Raw genomic sequence first — 21,033 nt, 5'->3', positions numbered from 1 at the left:
GTTGAAAAACAGCTGCAACGGACGGAGTCGCAGTCTGGCGTGTGGCACCACTGCAACGGCGGAAGCCATATGTCCTAGAAGTCTCTGGATGGACTTCGCCGGAACCGATCTGTCTCGTCGCATTCGATGAACATGTCAAGCGAGAATCAGTTGTCTGTCCCGAGGGAGGAACGCCTTTTCCAACGTCGAATCCAAGTGGGCTCCGATGAACGTAAGCTTCTGTACCGGAAGGAGAGAAGATTTCTCAGTATTAATGCAAAGGCCCAGGTCGTCCAATAAGGCACAGGTAATATGGATAGAAGTGAGGAGCGCTTCCCTGGACCTGGAGACTAGGAGCCAGTCGTCGAGGTAAGGATAAACTTGTATGCCCTGGAGGCGTAGATAAGCACAGACAGGGGCCATGCATTTAGTAAACACCCTCGGAGCGGTAGCCAAACCGAAAGGTAGAACCATGAATTCGTAGAAATTGGGGGCAACAGCAAAACGAAGGAAACATCTATATTTGGGGTGGATTGCAATATGAAAATAGGCGTCCTTCAAGTCCAATGAGGCGAACCAGTCCTCTTTCCTAAGCAGCGGCAAAATATTTTGGAGGGTAGTCATTCGAAACTTCCTCGTCACAATGAATCGATTCAGACCACGTAAGTCCAAAATCGGACGTAGGCCACTGTCCCGTTTGGGAACGGTAAAGTATCTAGAACAGAATCCGTGATGCCCGTCATATTGAGTTATTTGACAAATCGCTCCTTTATGAAGAAGTTGTTGTATTTCATCGAGCAGTACCGGTGTGCAAGATGTAAACCGAATCGGACTCGATGGAGGAACGGTGTCGAATTCTATCCTATAGCCGTGCTGTATGAGAGATAATACCCATCCATCAGATGTGATGGACTCCCAAATGGGGAGTCGGCTTCGCAGCCAGTCCCCAGATGAGAGAGGGGTGGGTATAGGATAGGGTAGAGGAATGGTTTGCCAGTCCCGTCAACACTGCCTCCTGTCATCATATCGGCGACGGCCCTGCTGGTAGCGTTGCTGGGGCTGTTGTCGACGGCGCTGCTGCTGTTGCCTGTGCTGAGGCTGTTGCCTGGGATGATACGGCTGTCTGTAGGGCGGACGGTTCCATGGCCACTTACGCCTCAGAAGCGACTGGAGCTCCATTCATCGGGCAGTCATACGAGACTCATGAAGTTTTTTAAGTTTATGGTCCGTCTTTGAATGGAAAAGCCCGGACCCATTGAAGGGCATTTCCTCGATGCGCCGCTTGGTCTCTTCGGGGAAGTTGGCGCTCCTCAGCCACGCATGCCTGCAAAGAGAAACGGCACCGACCAAGGACCTCGAGTTGGTGTCCACATGGTGCCTGGCTGTGGACAACTGTTGCACCGCGACGTGCATCGCCTCCTTAATCAAGACTGGCCAATTCGCCTTGTTGGTCTGGGAGGGCCGAGATGACGTTGTGAAGGCGTTGCATTATAAAATACTGGTATCTCGCCAACGTCGCCTCGTAGTCTGAGATACGCAGCCCCAAGCCTGAAGCTGCATAATCCCTCCTGGCCAGGGAGTCGATCTTGCGGCCCTCCTTATCTCGCGGCGCGGTGTGACCCCTTGCCTCTCTTCCCTGGGAGGACTCCACCACGACCGAGTTCGGCTTGGGGTGTCGGAGGAGGAATGGTATGTCCTCCTCCCGAACCCGGTACATGGCTTCATACCTCCGCGATGTTGGTTGAGGGTGAGAGGGCAAGTCCCAGGGCTGGGTCATCGCCTGCCGTAGGGTGGTGATCAAGGGCAGGACGATGGAGGTGGACTGCTCCCCGTGGATGTCATAGATTTTATCTGTAGACGGTCCTGGCTGCTGGACAGCGTCAATGTCCAGGGATTGGACGAGCCTGGACATCAGTTCCGCAAAAGAAACGTGCGACTCGTCCGATGATGCGGGGCCCTAGGAGGTCACTGCGACGTTGGGAGAGGTAGAATCGACGTTTGAGTCATCGGAATCCGCGCCGTAGTATGGAGGGGTCGAAGAAGAAGACTCCACTGGCAAAGCGGACCGGCTGCTTTCATCCCGGGGTACTGGGGACATGCGCCTTGGATCCAGAGGCAGCGGGCGATCACGAGAGCGTGGTGGGGAGCGATCCCTTGGCATGGGATAGTACCCAGTCGAGTACGGCTCGCCCCAAGATGGGTAGTAGGAACGACGCCAGTCCTTGAATCGCTCGGATCGCTGCTCGGATCGCTGCTCCCTGGAGTGGCTCCGGTGGGCCCTGGGCGGGGATTCGACGACATCTGCCTCCAGTATGGCCATGGGCATAGGCGTTGGTGACCTAACCCTGGGGGGAGGGTCCTGAATCTCTCCGTCAGAGATCGAGCCCCGCTGGAGAGATGGAAGCGGTTCGGTCGGGGGGTCAGCCACATGACGGGGAGACCCTTGAGGGGTAACCCTCATGGCTGCCTGGAGCGCCGGCTCGGGTGGGGTCGGTACGGTGGTTGGCGCCGGTACCGACGCTGCTGTCAAACCCGAGACATGGTGTCGGGGTCGGTCCGGATCCTTCGCCTTTCTGGCCGGCTTAGAGGGCTTCTCTTTCCTGGCCTTTTTGGCCGATTTGTCGGCATCGGTGTGCTTGCGCTTCTCGCTTTTCTTTTTGGGAGAAGCTGGTGGGGCCCTCAAAGTAGAGGCACCTTCGTCCGATGAGCGGGAGGGCAGGACCACCGCAGCCAGGCCAGGCTTCGGAGCAGCGACCAGTGGGTCGGACTGCATAAGAGCCCAATCCTACAGGAGCCTCCAGAGGCGGTTCTTCCGATTTTTTCTGGCCTGCTTGGAGAAGGCCGGACAGTGGGAGTACCTGTCGGTCCTACGCCCCTCCCCAAAGCAGAGGAAGCATAGGTCGTGCGGGTCAGATGGTGACATCTTCGACCCACACTCTGCACATTTGCGGAAGGCCGCTCGCTGCGCCATCGCAAGAAGAAGGGAGACAGTGCGGAGGGTAAGAATATATTTTTGGTTTTTTTTTTTTTTTAGAAGAAGAAGAGCTAAGAAGAACTATCAGGGATAACAACTGGGAGTAAAAGGAGAAAAAACAGGCTACAAGTAACGATCAAAGTGATAGTCAAAAGCAGCACGAGGCACAGTGAACGGCGGTCGCAAAGACTGAACAAAATGGCGGACGCTCCGCTCTTTATAGGCTGTGGGGGAGGGGGAGCGGAGCTTTTTCCCGCCAAAATAAACCATTAGCTTGTAATCTTCCGGCCAAAGGCACTGCGCAGGCACAGCACCCGTATGTGTGATGCACAGAGGCCACAACGAAGAACTGGTGTTCACACAGAGGCCTGAGCCTAAAAGACCGGCACCTTTCCTACCGACTGCCTGCCTCAAGCTGGCCATCCACAAACCCTTATTAGGACGGGCAAGTTACGCAGAGGGTTGGATGCCATCACAGTCTGCAAAGCCAGCCTGAGTGTGGCTGCACAAGTACTTTTGCCATCCCTTGACCTGGACCCTCCTGCTTCCCTTGACTGAGAGCTCTAACTGATCATCACAATGTTACGCCATCTTCAGATAATCCAGCCAGGACTGCTGAATACCCATGAAAGGACGTGTTCTGAAAAGTCCCATGAGAACGCAGGCGTCAGGCTGCGACACTCATGGGTGCCTGGCCTGTGTTCCAACCCCAAGCGGGCTCCAACAGGGGCTGACGCATCTGCTGCGCAGCAGTCCCAAATGTCTCAATGCCTTAAGAAAACAGGGCTACACCGCGAAGGCTGAGCACACCCAGCCATGCCAGCGACCCTCCGGCTCACCCACCACTGCTCCCTATCCTTCTGACCTGGGCCTCGCTTTCGTTCCCCAATATGCTTCCCATTCAGACTGATGGATGTCAAGGGCGCAGCACTGGCCACGCATGAATCAGGGCAACACCACTGAGCCTGCTTCTCGAGTTTCCAGGTGGCAACTGACAAGCAGCTCTCCAAACGGTTAGCCAACACAGCAGCAGATTTTAAGGAATAGCTGGTAAATAGGTGGCCCTGCGTTACCAGCTTCGCTGCATATTAATTGTATATATTTATTATTACATTTATACCCCACTTTCTCCTCCTCAAAGGAAGCCATTTTGTCCTGGCAACAGGTAGGTCAGTTGGGCTGCAAGTCAGTGACTGGCCCAAACTCATCTTCTGCATCACCGAGTCCCATCCAACACCCGAACCCTTACGCCACACTGACTCTAAGATGTTTAAGGAAGCGATCCCAGTGAGGCTGAACAAGGATCCAACAGATCCAATTTCGACTGGGGATTTCTAGATGCAGATTTATGTAAGTCAGGTGCATAACGCACTTCCGGGATGCGCACTGTGCGACAGTATTCGTGTTCACTGTAATTTGGACTAAGGATGGCACCAGGACAACTGGGAGCTTGCAGGCTTCATGCACGGTGCACTGCTCCTATAGAGGCTAGAGAAACTTCCCACGATTATGCCTCTTGATGCAGCCGAAGCAACAGCCTGGGCAAGAGCTGGGCTCAGGATCAAGCCAGGTCTGGAAGGCTTGTGCTGCTACTCACATGGGCGTCACACCTGCAGCATCCTTCAATTGTGCAGAGAAGGGATGCTGAACCAGCGAGAACAACCACATTCCTGCAGCTCCTCCTTTGAGGGCATTTGTGTACTCGGCTGATAGCAGCACGCTTTGGTTTGTGAACCTAGACTTGTTCTCATGTTGGCTGGTCCTCCTGAGCATAGGAAGGACAGACTTTGGTGCCCCCTGGTCTACCGGAGGCTCACCAGTTTAAAAAAATTTTAGTCAGAAGTGAAGGCATTTTTAAGGCTTTAAGTTTTGTAAGCCACCCAGAAAGCGCCACCTATTGGGTGGTATACAAATGTTACAAAGGAAATGAAACAACACTTTGAGGACAAAATTTTAGATGCCCAGGAGGAAAGTGTATGCATGCACTTGTGCACAGAAATGTGTGTGTGATGAGTGGGGAGGAATGGGTTAGCAAAAGAAAAAATGAAACAAACTAAGTCAATGAAATGAGAGGTGACTTTTTATTAATAAAGGGAGGACTAGCATGAGAAAATGAAGAAGAAATGAAGGCAAATCAAATCATAAATGAGGGGGCGCAAAATAAATTCACAAAGGCCACTGAATTTTGAAGACATTTATTTATGATTAACAACTGTAACATAAAAAGGCAACACCCTGATTAATCTACTTGCAACCACTTTCTCCTTCAAGCAAACTGAACTGGTCAATTCAGGGATAACATGCTCTCATTCCAAAAGGCAGAGTAAGGGAATCATGTTAATTCCTGAAATAAAACACAGGACCCCAGGGAGAACGGAAAGTTAGGGGCAAGGACTCCTTCTCTGGCTAAGGGGTAACATTACCTTTGGTCTCTCGAGTCGCTGCTTTCCTTTGAGGAGGAAGTTGGCAAAGAGTTCCTTTTCTTCTCCTCGCTCTTATCATCTGAGGCATCTGAATATGGTGAAGGAGGTAGTGGAGAAGAGAACAATCAACATAAAATTAGCTGTGAGATATAGTGTCAAAGCAAACACTCCTAGGACAGTGTGGTGCTCTTCAAAGTAGTGACCCAAAGGATCATCCCTTCTCCTGTGACCCCAGGGGCCGTCAGCCAGTCACAGTGGCTGCTGGCACCTCAAACTCCGCTTCTGTGATTCTTCACAAAATCATATATGCAGTATTGCAGAGTGGAAGTCTAACGTAAAGTGGTTTTAAGAGGTTTTGGGAACTGCACAATCTCAGCACAAGTGACTTTGCGGTAGGCCGTGTGAGTGCAGAATCAGCTAGCCCATTTCTGGTGATGCAGCTGTCTTTGCCATGAACACAGAAGTAGGGAGAGGACCCGAACACGGGCACAGAGGAACATGATCCCCACCCGCATGCCTATGCCGTATTCTACAAGGCTCTGCCAGCAGATCAGCCGCTGGTATGAGCAAAACGAGGGAGAGCATGCCGTTTCCCTGGCAATCAACACGTCTGTCCTGCCTGCCACAAAGAAAAGTCTGTCCTAGCTACAGTGGTGATTTCCCCAGCACTGCCGGAAGACACCAATAGTTGCTATTAAAAACAGGGATTATAGCAAGGTAATTGTCAGCATTAAGACTGTGTTCCTGCAACAGGAGCCTTACAGCCTGCAGTTCAAGGAGCCACTGCTTCAGAGGACAACCAGTGCGAGAGCCAGTGTGGCGTAGCGGTGAAGAGCCTGCGACCGGGACTCAGACGATCTGGGTTCGAGTTCCCGCTCAGCCATGGCACCAACTGCGTGACTTTGGGCCAGTCACAGACCCCCAGCCCAACCTACCTCACAGGGTTGTTGTTGTGGGGATAAAATGGAGGAGGAGAATGATGTAAGCTGCCTTGAGCCCTTTGTCAGAAAAAGGCAGGCTATAAATTGATAAATAAATAAATAAAACCAGAATGTCCAGGTACCAGTATAATAACTGCAACTTTTGACACACACCAACAAACCCTCTCTGCTCAGACTCAGTGGGAAAAGAGGGAATGCAGGGAGAAACTGCTGCACTCATGTCCTGCTTCTGATGTCCCACTGGCATCTGACTGATCACCACGGACACAAGGAGCTGGGGAGACATATCCTTGGTCCAATCCAGCAGGTTCAGCCCATCAGATCTTAGCAGCTATCCAACATGCTCACCTAAGAGCTTTTTCCAGGCCTTGATGAGTGATTTGGCCAGTGCAATCACATCTTCATCTGTGCTTTGCTTCCGGAGTGCATTCACAGACATCCCAATGCGGGTAGACTGCAAAACAACAGGAAGCAAGCCGTTCATCCCATGACCAACTAAGCAAGTCTAGAACATGGGTGCCCCAAGGTAAAAATCACACCTCGGGCTATTTGACAGCCTGCACTTGTCTCATTTCATGGAATAGCAATTTTAATGCTGTGTTACTTTATGATCCTCGCCTTGCCCGTCCCAGCACAGATTCTCCCCCAGCACTGCACAGGACCGTGCTTTCCTCTCCTCTGCTCTGAGACATCAAAGACCTTCACAACTAAAGCCGGGATGTGATACAACGTGGGTGCTGTACAGCCCCAGAGCCCCGAGGGTCATGCAATTTAAATGATAAGCAGCAGGGTGAGGACATAACAACCAAACTAAACAAACACTTACTGATCCAATGAATTGTTTCAATTGAGAAATTCATGGCCACTGGGTATTGTGATAGAAAAATTCCCAGAGAGAGTGCCTTCTGGCCGTAAAATATAGAAACCTTGTGACTGTGGTGATTCTCCTGGACCTCTCAGCGGCTTTTGATACCATCAACCATGGTATGGTATCCTTCCTGATAGGCTGGCCGTGTTGGGAGTTGGCAGGGCCACTTTGCAGTGGTTTCGCTTCTGCCTGGCTGACTGATTCCAGGAGGTGGTGCTGGGGGATTAACGCTCTGAGTTGCGGCAGTTACGCCATGGCGCACCGCAGGGCTCCGTCTGCTCCACCACGCTGTTGAGCACAGAGCTTGGCCACAGTGATCCATGCTCTGGCAACCTCTTGCTCTACATGGGGCTTCCTTTGAAAACGGTCCAGAAACTCCAACTGCGTCAAAACAGAGCGGCACAGCTATTAACAAGGACTGGCCCATGCAGCACAGCTATTAACAAGGACTGGCCCAAGAGGCTGTACCAGGCCCGTCTTCTTCAGCTGCACTGCCAGCTGAAATCCAGGCCCTATTCTAAGTGCTGATTAGAAGCCCTAAATGGTTGTGGGCCAGGATATCACCTTGACTGCAGAAGGTCACTGACCTTCGTTATATTGGTTGTACTGTTTTGATTACATAAATACGATTACTGTATTGTTGTCATATGCTTTTAAATTTGTAAACCACCCAGAGAGCCCACTGGCCTATAAGGTGGTACAGAAATGCAAAGAATGAATGAAGCTTGCATGCTCAGAAGCAGGATTCTTAGGGGAAGCTGCTGCTGGAGAAGGCGGGCTTCCTAAGCAGTGTCCAGGTGGCCATCTGGGAAACAAAGAACTGCACTAGATGGGCCTTTGCTCTGAACCAGCAAGGTCGTTCCTATTCATTTACCATGAGGATCTGGCTATGTGATGCAATCTTAGCATGGTCCTGCAGCTCCCCAGGGAAGGAGAAGATGCTGATTAAGTTCAGAGCAATCAGATGTTTCCATTTTCCCAATGGCCTCTTAATTCTGGTCCATAAAATGATTAGAATGAATAATTCTCCAAACACCCCAGAGGGATGCGCTGCCAGAGTATATCACCCTGGCACATCTGAAAGAACAGAGCAGATTAGGCTAATCACATTACAAAGCGCTCCAGAGTTTTCATACCTCGCAACCAGCCCTCCAGGCACTGTTGAGGGCAATGGAGCAAAGATGCCTAAAGCTCTATATATTCCACTCATGGGTTTATATATTTCACACGGATGCAGAATTTCATATCACGGGAATCTAAGCTTCCCTTTTTAAATATATATAAATATGTACATATCTACACACACACAATCTTCTAGGTGCGCAGAAAATGTATTAAATATTCATTCTCTGTCTGTTGATGGCTCAGAAATTAAAATTGGGTGTGGAATTGCCATACACTATGCATCCCCCACTCTGATTTCTAATCTCTGTCCCCACTTGAATCCACATTTCCTTCCATCCTTATTTTCCATCTCAAATCCTGTGAAAATCATTGAAGCTAGAACGCATTATGCACTAAAAGCAGATGTGCTATTACATAAACAAAACAGGTTTCCTTGCCAAAGAATGTGGTATAGAGTGCAGAGTATTCTAACATGCATTACAATACTCTTATTACTAGCAGCAATATTCTCTCCCTTGCGCTCGCTTGCTCTGTCTCCCCCCCCCCCCTCACTATATACATGCATATTTAGCACCATCCCTGTAGTGGATTCTGCACAGACCCACTAAGTGACTTATACAATCTACATCAGACACTGACAGGCATTTGTAAAGGCAGGATTTCAGTGGCCAACATGACAGAAGACAACAAATGTCCAACGTTCTCATTTACCTGCAGCAAATCCAAAGTTATAGGCAGACTTTTCAACTCCTTCAGCAAATCCATTGCTCCTTCCTGGGAAAGAAAAGAAATCCTACAATTTACAGATACTGGCATTTATTTATTTATTTATTTATTTATTTATTTATTTATTTAAAACATTTCTATGCCGCCCCCATCGCAACAAAACCTCAGGGCGGCTCACAAAATATATATATAAAAAAAAACATTTAACCCCCCCCCCCCCCGGTGCATTCTCAGCTAATTTAAAATCCTAATAAATACAGTAATTTAGCAATTAAAATAAGATTTAAATAAAAAGGTCTTAGCCTGGCGCCAAAAAACAAATAATGACGGTGCCAGGCGGACCTCTCTGGGGACGCATTCCATAGATGGGGCGCCACTGCAGAGAAAGCCCTCCTCCGGGTACTCACCCTCCTAATATCATTCACAGAGGGCTCCCGGAGAAGGGCATCCGTTGCTGATCTCAAGGGGCGGGAGGGCATATATGGGCACAAGCGTTCCTTTAGATATCCAGGTTCCAAGCTGTTGAGGGCTTTATAGGTCATAACCAACACCTTGAATTGGGCCCAGACTTCAATCGGGAGCCAGTGGAGCTGATGGAGAACTGGGGTTATATGAGAACAACACCCAGTCCCCGTCAGCAACCTGGCAGCTCTATTCTGCACCAATTGAAGTATCCAGACCGTCTTCAAGGGCAGCCCCACGTAGAGCGCGTTACAGAAATCTAATCGGGAAGTCACCAACGCGTGTGTCACTGTCGCCAGGCAGTCGTTCTCCAGGAAGGGACGCAGCTGATGTATCAGCCGAAGCTGAAGGAAGGCACTCCTCGCCACCGCCGTCACCTGAGCTTCTAGAGACAGCTCAGGGTCGAGGAGCACTCCCAAGCTGCGAACCTTGTCCCTAAGAGGGAGTGCAACCCCATTCAGGACTAGGTTCAATTCACCCTCACCGAAGCCCGATCCACCAACCAACGGGACCTCCGTCTTGTCTGGATTGAGCTTCAGTTTATTGGCCCTCATCCAGCCCATTACCTCGGCCAGGCACCAGTTCAGCACAGCCACTGCCTCACCTGGATTGGTGGAGAACGAGAGGTAGAGCTGGGTATCATCAGTGTACTGATGATTCTGCAGCCCACACCTCCTGATGACCTCTCCCAGCGGTTTCATGTAGATGTTAAATAGCAAAGGGGACAAAATGGACCCCTGCGGAACTCCATGGCATAACTGCCATGGCGCAGAGCCATAGTGTCCCAGCACCACCTTCTGAAATCGGCCGTTGAGATAGGAGCGGAACCACCACTACGCAGTGCCTCCAACTCCCAATCCCGCTAGCCTATCCAGAAGGATATCATGGTCGATGGTATCGAAAGCCGCTGAGAGGTCCAGGAGAACCAACAGGGACGCACTCCTCCTGTCCTTCTCCCTGCACAGGTCATCGTACAGGGCGACCAAGGCAGATTCAGTGCCATACCCGGGTCTGAAGCCGGACTGGAATGAGGAGGAGTCCAAATTGTTTCTATGATATCATCTGACAATGGGCCCGGAATTTTTTAAACTGAATTGAGAGCGGGCCTATTGCATATATATAAAATCTTTTCTGCCACTGAATCACCAGCAATTCTTGCTGCAAACTGCTGCTACTGCTGCAAGGAATGATTCCTACTTTTTCTACCAGGAGGCAATTCCACACACTACTTGGAAGTTCCTTACAGAGCTCCTTGTGTGCCCAGCAGCAGAAACTCCATCCATCACAGCCTTTGGAAATCAGGCAAGCTTAGAAGAAAATTACTAGAGATAAACCACCACCAAATCAAGCTGGCATTTCCAAACCACAATATTTTGCATGCGTCTGGATACGCAGCAGGTGCCAGTCAGCACTATGGACCCTTGGCTGTCTATTCCCATTTGCAGGGGAAAACAGAGGGCTGTGCTCAGCAAAACTCACAAGGGAGAAAGAGACTAGTTCACAGTATCATATAAATCAGACAGGATGAACTGAAAAACACGGATCCTTTTAAAATCAACCAGTTCACGGAATGGAAAAGGGTTAAACATGTTTTTGAAGATTTTCAATCAGTCAGATTCACCTGGCCCTCTTGGATCCATCTCTGCCCCACTTTTATTTATCAGCATTTGATAAAGGCCGACTTTCCGCACTGTGACCCAGGCAGATGCAGACTGGAAGCTGTCAAGGTAGTTCAGTAGCTCCTCTGCCCATTCCATTAGGCAAGGGCTTCTGGCTCAAAACACACATTAAACGCAGAGCCACAAAGAGGCCCGACTTGCTGGCTTTTGGCCTCTTCCTTGTCATAAACAGGGTGTTTTGCTTTCACCTCAGGAAGGGAATCAATTGGCAGAACCCCCCAGCAAGAAAAGAGATCAATCAGAGCAAAACTGGGAGGCCTAATACTAAGCAATCATAAACCTGTGATCAGTCCCTCTTCAGCTTCTGGAAGGTCAAAATGCATGGCTATTCAAGCCAGATCTCAAACAAACTGCAATATCGATTAATTTCAGCTTTCACTAAGGAGTTTTCAGTCACCATTTTGAACAACAATATAGTCAAGACAATGGTAATTATAGAAAAAATTTCTATAATTTCTCCATTTCCCAGAGTCTATCAATCCCAAAGAAGACAATCCAAAAGACTAAAGATTCTTTTCAGCTGCAGAATAAACATGTAAGGAACATTTTTTAAAGGGAAATTAACTCATTGTGTACACTATTTTGTATTTATATTTTTGTTTTATCAACTGTAGCAGAATCAAATCTGATAAAGAACAATATAAAATGCTGACAATATTAGAAACAAACAATTCAGAATGTTGCTGCCAAATAACGATCAAAAGTCCTGCTGCTCTCCTTTGAAGCAAAAAAAGGAACAGCAAGACAAAGGGGGAAAAACTGTGTTCAGTTATTGTTGAGATAGTTCACATCCTTCCCACACAGGGGAAGGTATTTCTCCGGAAGGAAAATCCGCATTCTGCCTTCAGAATGTGCAGCTGCTCTGAAATAAATATATTCTATGTCAGAGATCATTTGGAAAGGAATTGAGCATATAATTCACTTATATAAATCCATGATGCAACTAAGCTATGTACAGTTCTGGTCGCCACACCTGAAAACACTGTTGTGCTTGAAAAGGTGCAGAAAGAGGCAAACAAAATGATCATCAACAGGTACCATTGTTTGGTGATTTCAGCTTAGAATAAAAGTAAGGAAGAATATGACAGGGGTGTGTTACAAAACTTAGAGAGGGAATTGGACAAATACATGGAGGAGGTGGGGGCCTTCCCAGCTACTCTCACGATCGCTCTATTTTCCACCCACTCCCGGAGGTCGCATGCCCCTCAGTTCTGGGTGCTGGTCGCTTGAGGAGGAGGGGGCTACAAATGCACTTATGCTACTTCTGGTGCCCCACGGACAGCTGGTTGGCCACTGTCGAACAGGACGATGGAACAGATGGGATTTCTGTCAGCTCCAGCATGGCTTGCATGTTCTTTAGTGATTCCCTCTATCTTTTCCTCCAAGATGGAGGGCTAATCTCACAAGCCATGTCTCGGGAGGACAACTTTTCCACAGCCACTCTTTCTCTGGTTTCGGAACTCCCACCTGGAGACCACCAAAAGTTGGACTTTCTCTCCCAGTCATCTACCATCAGCTGCTCTCTGGGAAAACTTCCAGGAGGGCTTTGCCTAACCCTGATCCCACAAACGGCTTATCAGGGGGGCTTTCCACCACCAACTGTCCTGCTGGAAGGACTGCAAGCACCACTTGCAGTGTGGCGTAGTGGTTAGGAGCATGGGACTGGGACTCAGGCGATCCGGGTTCAAGTCCCCGCTCAGCCATGGAGCCAACTGGGTGACTTTGGGCCAGTCACAGACTCTCAGCCCAACCTACCTCACAGGGTGGTTGTTGTGGGGATAAGGTGGAGGAGGAGAATGATGTAAGCTGCCTTGAGTCCTTTGTAGGAAAAAGGCAGGATATAAATCGAAAAATAGATAGAAATAGGATAGATCTCTTAAGGATGAGGCCATCCATCTCCACCTGCACGACCTTCCCTGACCCAAGGTTCTCTTCCACCTGCTGCCCTGTGGAAAGTCTCCCAGTGATTTGCTGTTTTTCTTGTTACTAGCTTCACTATGATTTTATCATTTTTACACATTTGTAAGTCACCTAGGAAGGATCTGCATCCTGAAAGCAGCATATGAATCACAGTAATAAATACATTCTGTCAGCTGAGGGTGTGCTCCTGACACACTACAGAATGGGAGAAGGCGGATTCCTGCCCTGAGGCTGGGTCATCATTTTTGCAATGGAAGCATGCAATCCCTCACATGACCACCAATGCAGTACAGCCCTGACAAAGTTTCCGTGAAAGAACGCCAGCTCCTTCCTGGTTGTGCCCAGGCTGAACTTCCTCAGAGACTTCCTCGCAAGAAGAAAACATGATACTGATAATTTTAATTTTATATTTGTAAATCAATGTATTTTTTGTATTTTTGTATTTAATGGTAATTTATTATGTACTATTGTATTTCAATGTATTTTATCATGTTGTAAGCCGCCCCGAGGTTTCGGCAAGGGGCGGCATAGAAATGTTATAATAATAATAAAAAAAATGAAACGAACATGAGATCAGAAGGACCTTGCTGGATCAGGCCGAGGGTCCATTCTGTTCACACAGCGGCCAACCAGCTGCCCCCAGGAAGTCCACAAGCAACTCATGAGGGCAATGGCACCTCCCACGCTCCCCAACCATTCGCAGGCCGCCTCTGATCCTGGAGGCCAGCAATGCATCTTGTGGTGGCGGCGGCACAGCCATCAAGACGTAGAGGGCCGTCTCCTCCGTGGACTTAGCCAGCCCCTTCTGAAAGACGTGCAGGCTACCCAAATGGGTGGCCTGCATGTCTTGCAGAAGCCAGCGCCACGCCACGATCGGTGTGAAGGTCCTGGATGCCTCAGCACCATGGGGTGGCCCCTCTGAATTCAAGGGTTATGTGAGAGAGAAAATGCCTCCTCCACCAGCCTCGCCATGCCGGGCGTGATGTTATGCCCCTCTCTCCGGGCTCCCCCCAACAGCCTCTTCCTAAGCCAAACACTCCCAGTTGGTGCAACTCTCCCCACAGGGCTGTTGCTCCGGCACCTTCACCGCGCTAGGGCACAATCCTGCATGCACCTGGACAGAGAAAAGCGCCCTTTTTTGTCCAAGCACGCATCGCACTGCAGCCTTCGTAGCCCAATTCTGACGGAAGGAAGGAAGGAAGGCAGAGCACAAACGCTGCGAGGTGAATATAGAAAGAAAACACCCGGGAGGCGGGAATTTGGACCGGCGGAGGGGAAGGTGGCCGCTCCGGTCAGGGCTGGGCGGTAGTAAAGGGGCGTGGCTGAACAGGCGGAGGAGGAGACCGTCATGGCACGTGGGCGGAGCCCACTGCCAACGCGCGCGGGAGGCTAGTGGGCGGAGTTACCCCCCAGCGGCGGGCGTGGAGCAGGGCAGAAGCGTTGTGGGCGGGGCCACGCAACGTTTGTTTTAAAAACAAGCTGGAGGGGGAGGGGACAGGAAAAGACTGCGAGTAGTGGGCGGGGCGAAACTTCAGGGACGCGGGAGCGCCGTTGTCAAGGCGACGAGGGTGGGGGAGGGAGCGGAAGCGCCTCCGCGGCCTTTGGTCACAGGGGAGATGCTCTCTGAAGGGACGGAGGAGGAGGGCGGAGCTGTCGCGAGGAAGGGAACGGGCGGGGCGTCGAAGCGAAGGGAACCTTTCAGTTGGTCCGTCTGTCCGGCTCGCAGCAGCGGCCACTCACCGCGCTCTTCTTGGCGACCATCTTGTCGAGTCGCTTGGCGATGCGCACGATCTCCTCCTCCCCGCCCATGGCGCCAACTCCTCGGCTCGCCCGGGGATATGAGGGGAGGAGGAAGAAGGCGGGCAATCCCCCAGGGTGCTCCCGAAAGAGCCGTGCCGCAGTCCGGCCGGCCGCGGTCGAGCTCAACCAGACCGCCGCCGCCGCTGCCGATTCCGTTCTATGCGCCAGCCCCAAGGCTCGATGGGAAGTGTAGTCCCGGCGTGCCCCATGCCTCGTTCAGCAGCTGGCGCGCCGCGGCGGTCTGTACTGCGGTTCCCAGGGAGCAACGCGCTACGCAAACGGTTTGCTGCGTAAAGCATTTTGGGAAATGCAGTTCGGCGGCGGAAGTCCTAAGGCTTTGTGGCTGACGAATGGACTCCAAGCCCCAGGAAGCTCCACCGCCAAAGGTGGACAGTGGGGAATTCGTGAATGGTAAATGGAAACTTTAGTGAAGAGAACGAGGACAGGAAAGCGTCGAGGGGAAAGGAGCACAAAAGAGCCTCTGTGCTGGAGTGGTTATCGTGTTGGACTGAGGCTCAGGCGCCCCGAGATCTATTATCTTCTGGGCAGTGAAGCTCCCTGTGTCGTGTTGGTCTAGCCTACCTCACAGGGTTGTTGTGAATCTAAACGGGCAGGAGGACTACGTAAGCCGCCTTAGGTCCTCGCAAGAGGGAAGAAAGCAGGGTATAAACGTAGCAAAGGACATGTGAAGTGAATGGGATGTGGAGGAGAGATGAAAGGTAACAAAAAGAACCAGCTGCCCAAAATTGCAAAATGGCACAGCTTATTTGCTTGGCTTCCCAAAGGGGATTGCTTATGTTGCATCCATTCCCAAGGGAGGATCCTTCCATATCAGTTATATTGCTGCATGTTCACTGCAGGAAACAGTTTGCTGGGCTTGAAAGCTCTTGGGCTTCATTCAGCAGGGCTCTGGTGTATGGAATCTGCCATCCCAATATGGGAAGATAGTTTTAAAGGTAGACTGGGAAAGCCTCGTGCAGGTTAGATCTCTCAGTGCCCGTCAGAGACCAATCTTATGGCCGTGCCCATGAGTCCCTGAACCCACAGTTACCCAGTGCAGAGCAGCAGAGGCAATCTTGTCTCACTACCGTCTTGCCCTGCATTTTTCACTAGAGGGTATTTTTACTAGCTTGGGCATCTTGGATGGGGAGGGGAAAAGAAAAAGGCTGGAGACACATCAGGATGATGTGCATCCTGGTTGCTGCAGTCCCTTCCCAATCCCACCACCAAAATGCCCCTTTTCCCTGCTCTCTGAGGTTGCATTCTTAACTTCACAGAGTAGCCATTACAATCCCAAGTTTAATAGATTTATATACCACTTTGAAAATATTTGCTTGTTTAAAACAAACGATGAAAGTGCATTGTAATGCATTGCATTCAGAGCATTTCTGCATTTGTTTAAAAAAATTAAAATCAGGTACTTGCAGTACCATAATGAATCAACTCAGTGGCAGTGCATTCGACTCAGGGAAGCCTGGGCAAAGCAAAGGGACATTAAAAACAGTTCCTGTTCTACTTTTGACATCCAGATCGGTATACAAGTAGATAACGGAGTTCGATTGGGTAGCTGCTTGGTCTGATCCAGAAGGATGCTTTCTATGAATGAAAAACAGTATCAAAGAGAAGAATTGAGAGGAGAGATGGAAGAAAAAGAAGTGTGAAGAGCTAAAAAATGGATATATTAGCAAGTTTAGACAGAAAAAACCATCCTAGAAGTTGCAAGGGTTTTCTATCAATCCGTTTTCTTTGTACTGAAATGCAATCCATCTCAGAAAAGTGATCTACACAAGCTTATGCCATGAGAATGCAGGACTCACTGGAGAAGACAATCGTGCTAGAGAAAGTCGAATACAGAAGAGGAAGAACAACCGTGATGCAGCCGCATCCCGGAGTTTGCAAGAACTGAGTAGGGCTGTCATGGGCAGGACATCTTGGAGGATGTTCATTCACAAGATCACCATATTCTGGAACTGACTTGGCAGCACATTACAACAACAACAAAAGTATTATTCTTTCACATGCTGCAATAGACTTGTATTTATTTTTAAAATACAACAAGATTTCTCCCTGCAGCCAAGCTGCTCTTCAGTTCTCCTCACAGGAGATGCCTAAATTCACAATGTCTCCTTCCTGCTCGAATGCCTGTGAATATTCTGTGATTGTAGGCATTATGTTCAGGTCAATGGCTACGGAGAGAAGGTCTGGAACCAGCCAGCAACCTGCTCCATAAGGAAGAAGGTGCGATTGCTGTGCATTTTGCTCATGAACAAACAGCTGATAAATGGTGTGGCATAGCTTCATTATTCATCTTATGCTCATGCATAAGATCCTGTTCTCCCCGAATTAAAACATTTTCTGGAACTGAGCATGCAGTTCTGCATGTACTTAAAATCAACTGGAAAAGAGAATTTTAGAAATGTCCTTGGCTGTGGGAGAGAAGGTTCTGTTAGTGTAAGGGTGGAAAATCGCCTTCACACTACAAACACTCTGAATGAAGTGTTTGTTTAAAGACTAAGATTGATGATTTTACCCAATTTTTGAAGCAACTCACCCCCTTTCAACATCTTGTAAAAATCTTTTAAAAATTGGTTATAAAAATCCCAGTCTTGTTCCAGCTTTCAGAGCTGGGCAAAGCGCGCGCGCCCGTGTGTGTAAAGCTGTTGCACACACATACACGTGGAATTGAAATGAAGGCTCTTCCCATGTAAAGCATTCCAGAAGGTGAATATTACGGTAAAGAAAGGCCAAGACTTCTGAGTAGAGACAGCCCTGGATTCCACAGAACAAGAAGTCTGCATTCCTAAGCCCACTTTCTGTGCAGCGGCTTCCAAGACACTCTGTAAGATGTGCATCCGAGCAAAAAGGGTTGCCGTCCATACTAGCCGGAGGAATCTGGTGTCCGCTGCGCTTTCCCTGGGAGAAGATCGCTATGGCGAAACGCCTGCAGGTGGCGCTATGGATTCGCCAGAGAAATACTGGGTTTCGCTTGCGTACGTTCACCACCTTTATCCCCCAGGGCCGTCCTTTCCACACAGACTGTGCCCCCAACTGCATTTTGGAGCAACTCTTAGGTCGGCGCCAAGAGGGGTCTTTGCACAATCCGCCCTTGAGGCCCCTTCCCAATTCGTAATATCGCCATATCTTGGCCAGGCACGGCCAGTGGTGGGGAGCAATGAGCGCGTCCCAGTGGTTCGTGTAACAAAAACAGAAACACGGATCCTGGCTTATCTGCATCCCCGAGCACAGCGGGCTGGACGCGCCCCCCCCCCCCCATCCTGGAAATTGCTATCGTATGACACAGAACATGGCTGGCTTTCTCATGCGCTTGGCATGCTCATGGAGGGCCCTCCCATGTAGCGCTTCCCTTCTCCTGAGAGAACCCCGGGTAGTATGGAAACACGGGTGGCTCTGCCAAAGCGGAGGTGTGTCCTGCGCTGGGACCCCCCGGAAGGCTCCCCGTTTCCCCCCACTTACTGAGCATGGCCGTCACGGAGGGAATCGGGGCGGGAGAGTGGTGAAGAGAGCAATCTGCATGGCAGATGGGAATCGATGGGAACAGGAGCAGGCGAGTGCGGGAGAATCGCTGGGACCGAGTGGGGAGGCCCTGATGGGGAGCCACCCCAGCAATTCGGCCACTGTGGGCATCCTCCTGGGATTGCATGGAGGGCCAAGGCCAACCGGGGCCCGGGACTGCCACCAGCGGGGGCCTGAGCAAACACGCAATTCTCACCCGTGGGAGAATTGTGACTATTGCTCAAGTCACAATTCTCCTGTGCCGTTAGCAATAGCCTTCTGAGGACTGCATCTGGGAGCCCCTTCATTTGGAGAACAGGCGCCGCTGAAAAGCCTTCAGCCCACAAACTCCGAAGCTTTAAAAATCCCCTGTTCTCTCACCATGGGCTTTGCAGACAGGAAATTTAAATAGGGCTCCTGGCCAATCAGGAAGCTATGCTTGGAAGCCAATCAGGCTTTCCGAACATGCACAAAAACAGAAGGGTGGATGGGAAGAGGCTCCGCTCCAGGGCCAGCTGGCTGTGGCTGTGGATTCTGGCGCATGCGGCCGCTGGGACATAAGAAGACAAGAAAAGCCGGGCTGGATCAGGCCCAAGGTCCATCCAGTCCAGCACTCCACGCACGTGGCGGCAACCCAGCTGCCCGCAGGGTCCCTCCATCAGGGCGGGTGCAAGACCTGCTCCTGCCCAAGCCCCTCGGCAGCTTCTGCATGCACAGTTGGCAGGAAATGGGTGGACTGGTGGAATGGGCCTCATTCTCACTCACGCACGGACGTAGGACTGCTGCTTTTCTTGTATCGTGGAAACAGCAACGGGGCGTTGGATCATGGGGCGGTGGGAGTGAGGCTGAAGCCAGTCCTGCTCAAGTGTGCTGGGAAGAGGTTCGAACGCCATCCTGCCTCCCCACAGCTTCAAAGCGAGACACTGCATTCCCTGCCCTGCAGCTGTGGGCCACCCAAATGTACCCTCGGGAGTTGCGGCACTCATGGAAAGTGCTCCTTCTGCCGCATCCCTCTGGCACGGGATGGGGAAGCAACGGCGGTGCGGAGGCACCCACTGGAGTGCGCCCTGAGTCGGCCAGGCTTGGGGGGCCCAAGTTCTGGTTTTTAAAAAGAAAAAACAGCTTTCTTGTCCATGGCGACCACATGATGTGGATTTGAGCCATGTTGATTTTTTAAATGAGTCCTTCAGATTGAAACTTTATCTGCGTGTGTGTGCTTAACGGTGGTGGAGGTAGCACCAGCAGGAAGTGGGGGAGCTGGTGATTCTTCCAGGGATCCCAGGACAAGGAACCTCGGTGTGGTGCCGATTCGGCCGCGGTCCGCACCAGCATCTGCAAGCAGTACCTGGGTACTTTCCATCACAGAGCAAAATCTCAGATGTGGAGAGGTCTTCCGCAACCCGGTGTTTTCCAGATCTAGAGACAGAGTGAGTCAGAAGGGACCTCCTAATAGGAGATCTGACAGACTACATCTCCTATTATCCCCAGACACCTGGAGCTACCCTTCCTCACCCTGATGTCCAATGTATCTGGAGGATGCCTGGCCTAGGAGGTTGCAGCAGTTGCTTTCAAAGCCGAGAGCAGATCGGTGAACCTCCGGCTCAAGGCCCCACAGCTGCCCACCGCACCAAAGTGCTCATCAACACACAGAGCGTACGGTGTTGCTTCTGCCGCCAAGGCCGTAAAATGTGGTTCGTATCATCTCGGCTCCAACGTGGTTTGCACGACCGCAGAGTGGGCACGTGATGCTTCGCAGATTCCAAGGCTCTCAGTCACTCCTTGCTGGGTGGGCGAAACAGGCAGGAGGCAAGGTGAACGTTCAGATCCACTCTCGGTAGTTTAGCCGTCAGAAATTCTGATTAAAAGCACAGTTGCAACGAGCACGGCACGGCGCAGAGGGAGAAGGCTATGGGGGAGAGAAGATGCCTGCGGAGGGGAAACCCACCCGGCCTTTCTCTCGCTGTTTCTGTGTGTGTGTGTGTGTACAAGTTTGAGATGCAAAATGCACACGCCGCATGTCGTTTTCACTTTGGTTTTGGGACTGCGAAAGCCAGCAGCCTCCACTTAATGTCATCTGTGCTGTGAACTGGCTAGGGCTGCAGTCCCCACAGATCTGGGGAATGGGAGGTGTGGGTCCAGAGGGGTCTAGCTGAATGAGAAAGAGTGCTGCAAGGCGAAAACGGGAGCCTTGACTCCCACCAACATTTAGCACAGGGGTGCAGATCCTCACATCAGGAGTCCACGTCTGGCCCTTTGGGGTTTATTTTATTTATTTATTTATTAAAACATTTCTATGCCCAGGAATGTCACGCAGCCTGTCCTGGGCCATGCCCTCTTCCCCCACCTGGTTATCTTTCGGTGTCTTCCCAGCGTGTGCATGGAGTTTGGCCCCCTGTGCAAGGTTGAAATGCGTTTCCTGGGACTCAGTCATACATATTAAGAATTATTTATTTGTTTAGGATTGGTGGGGTCTTAATGTTTGTAAACCACCCAGAGAGCCCTCTGGGCTATTGGAGTGGTATATAAATGCAAGAAGGAAGGAAGGAAGGAAGGAAGGAAGGAAGGAAGGAAGGAAGGAAAGGCAAAATAATGTTGGCATTCAGCAGACCTTCTTTTGCCCCAG

The 21,033-nt window shown here is 50.5% G+C and overlaps 1 protein-coding gene across 1 annotated transcript in view; it reads right to left on the bottom strand.

The window, feature by feature from the left end:
• The window catches only part of TCEA2 (transcription elongation factor A2), a 28,808-nt gene extending 13,767 nt beyond the window's left edge, over positions 1 to 15,041 (bottom strand). Inside the window, exons 1-4 of the mRNA XM_044455734.1 lie at positions 14,838 to 15,041; positions 9,022 to 9,084; positions 6,666 to 6,771; positions 5,377 to 5,464 (exon numbers count right to left, since the gene is read on the bottom strand). Of these exons, the coding sequence (XP_044311669.1) occupies positions 5,377 to 5,464; positions 6,666 to 6,771; positions 9,022 to 9,084; positions 14,838 to 14,906 (326 nt within the window). The 5' untranslated portion in view covers positions 14,907 to 15,041. The remainder of the gene's footprint in view (positions 1 to 5,376; positions 5,465 to 6,665; positions 6,772 to 9,021; positions 9,085 to 14,837) is intronic.
• Positions 15,042 to 21,033: the final 5,992 nt, after the last annotated feature.

The sequence above is a fragment of the Varanus komodoensis genome, unplaced genomic scaffold (assembly GCF_004798865.1).
Source record: "Varanus komodoensis strain SLA01 unplaced genomic scaffold, ASM479886v1 scaffold8, whole genome shotgun sequence".
NCBI classification, from domain to species: Eukaryota; Metazoa; Chordata; class Lepidosauria; order Squamata; family Varanidae; genus Varanus; species Varanus komodoensis.
Note: the sequence above shows the minus strand (reverse complement) of the source record. Positions and strands in the feature narration are given on the sequence as shown.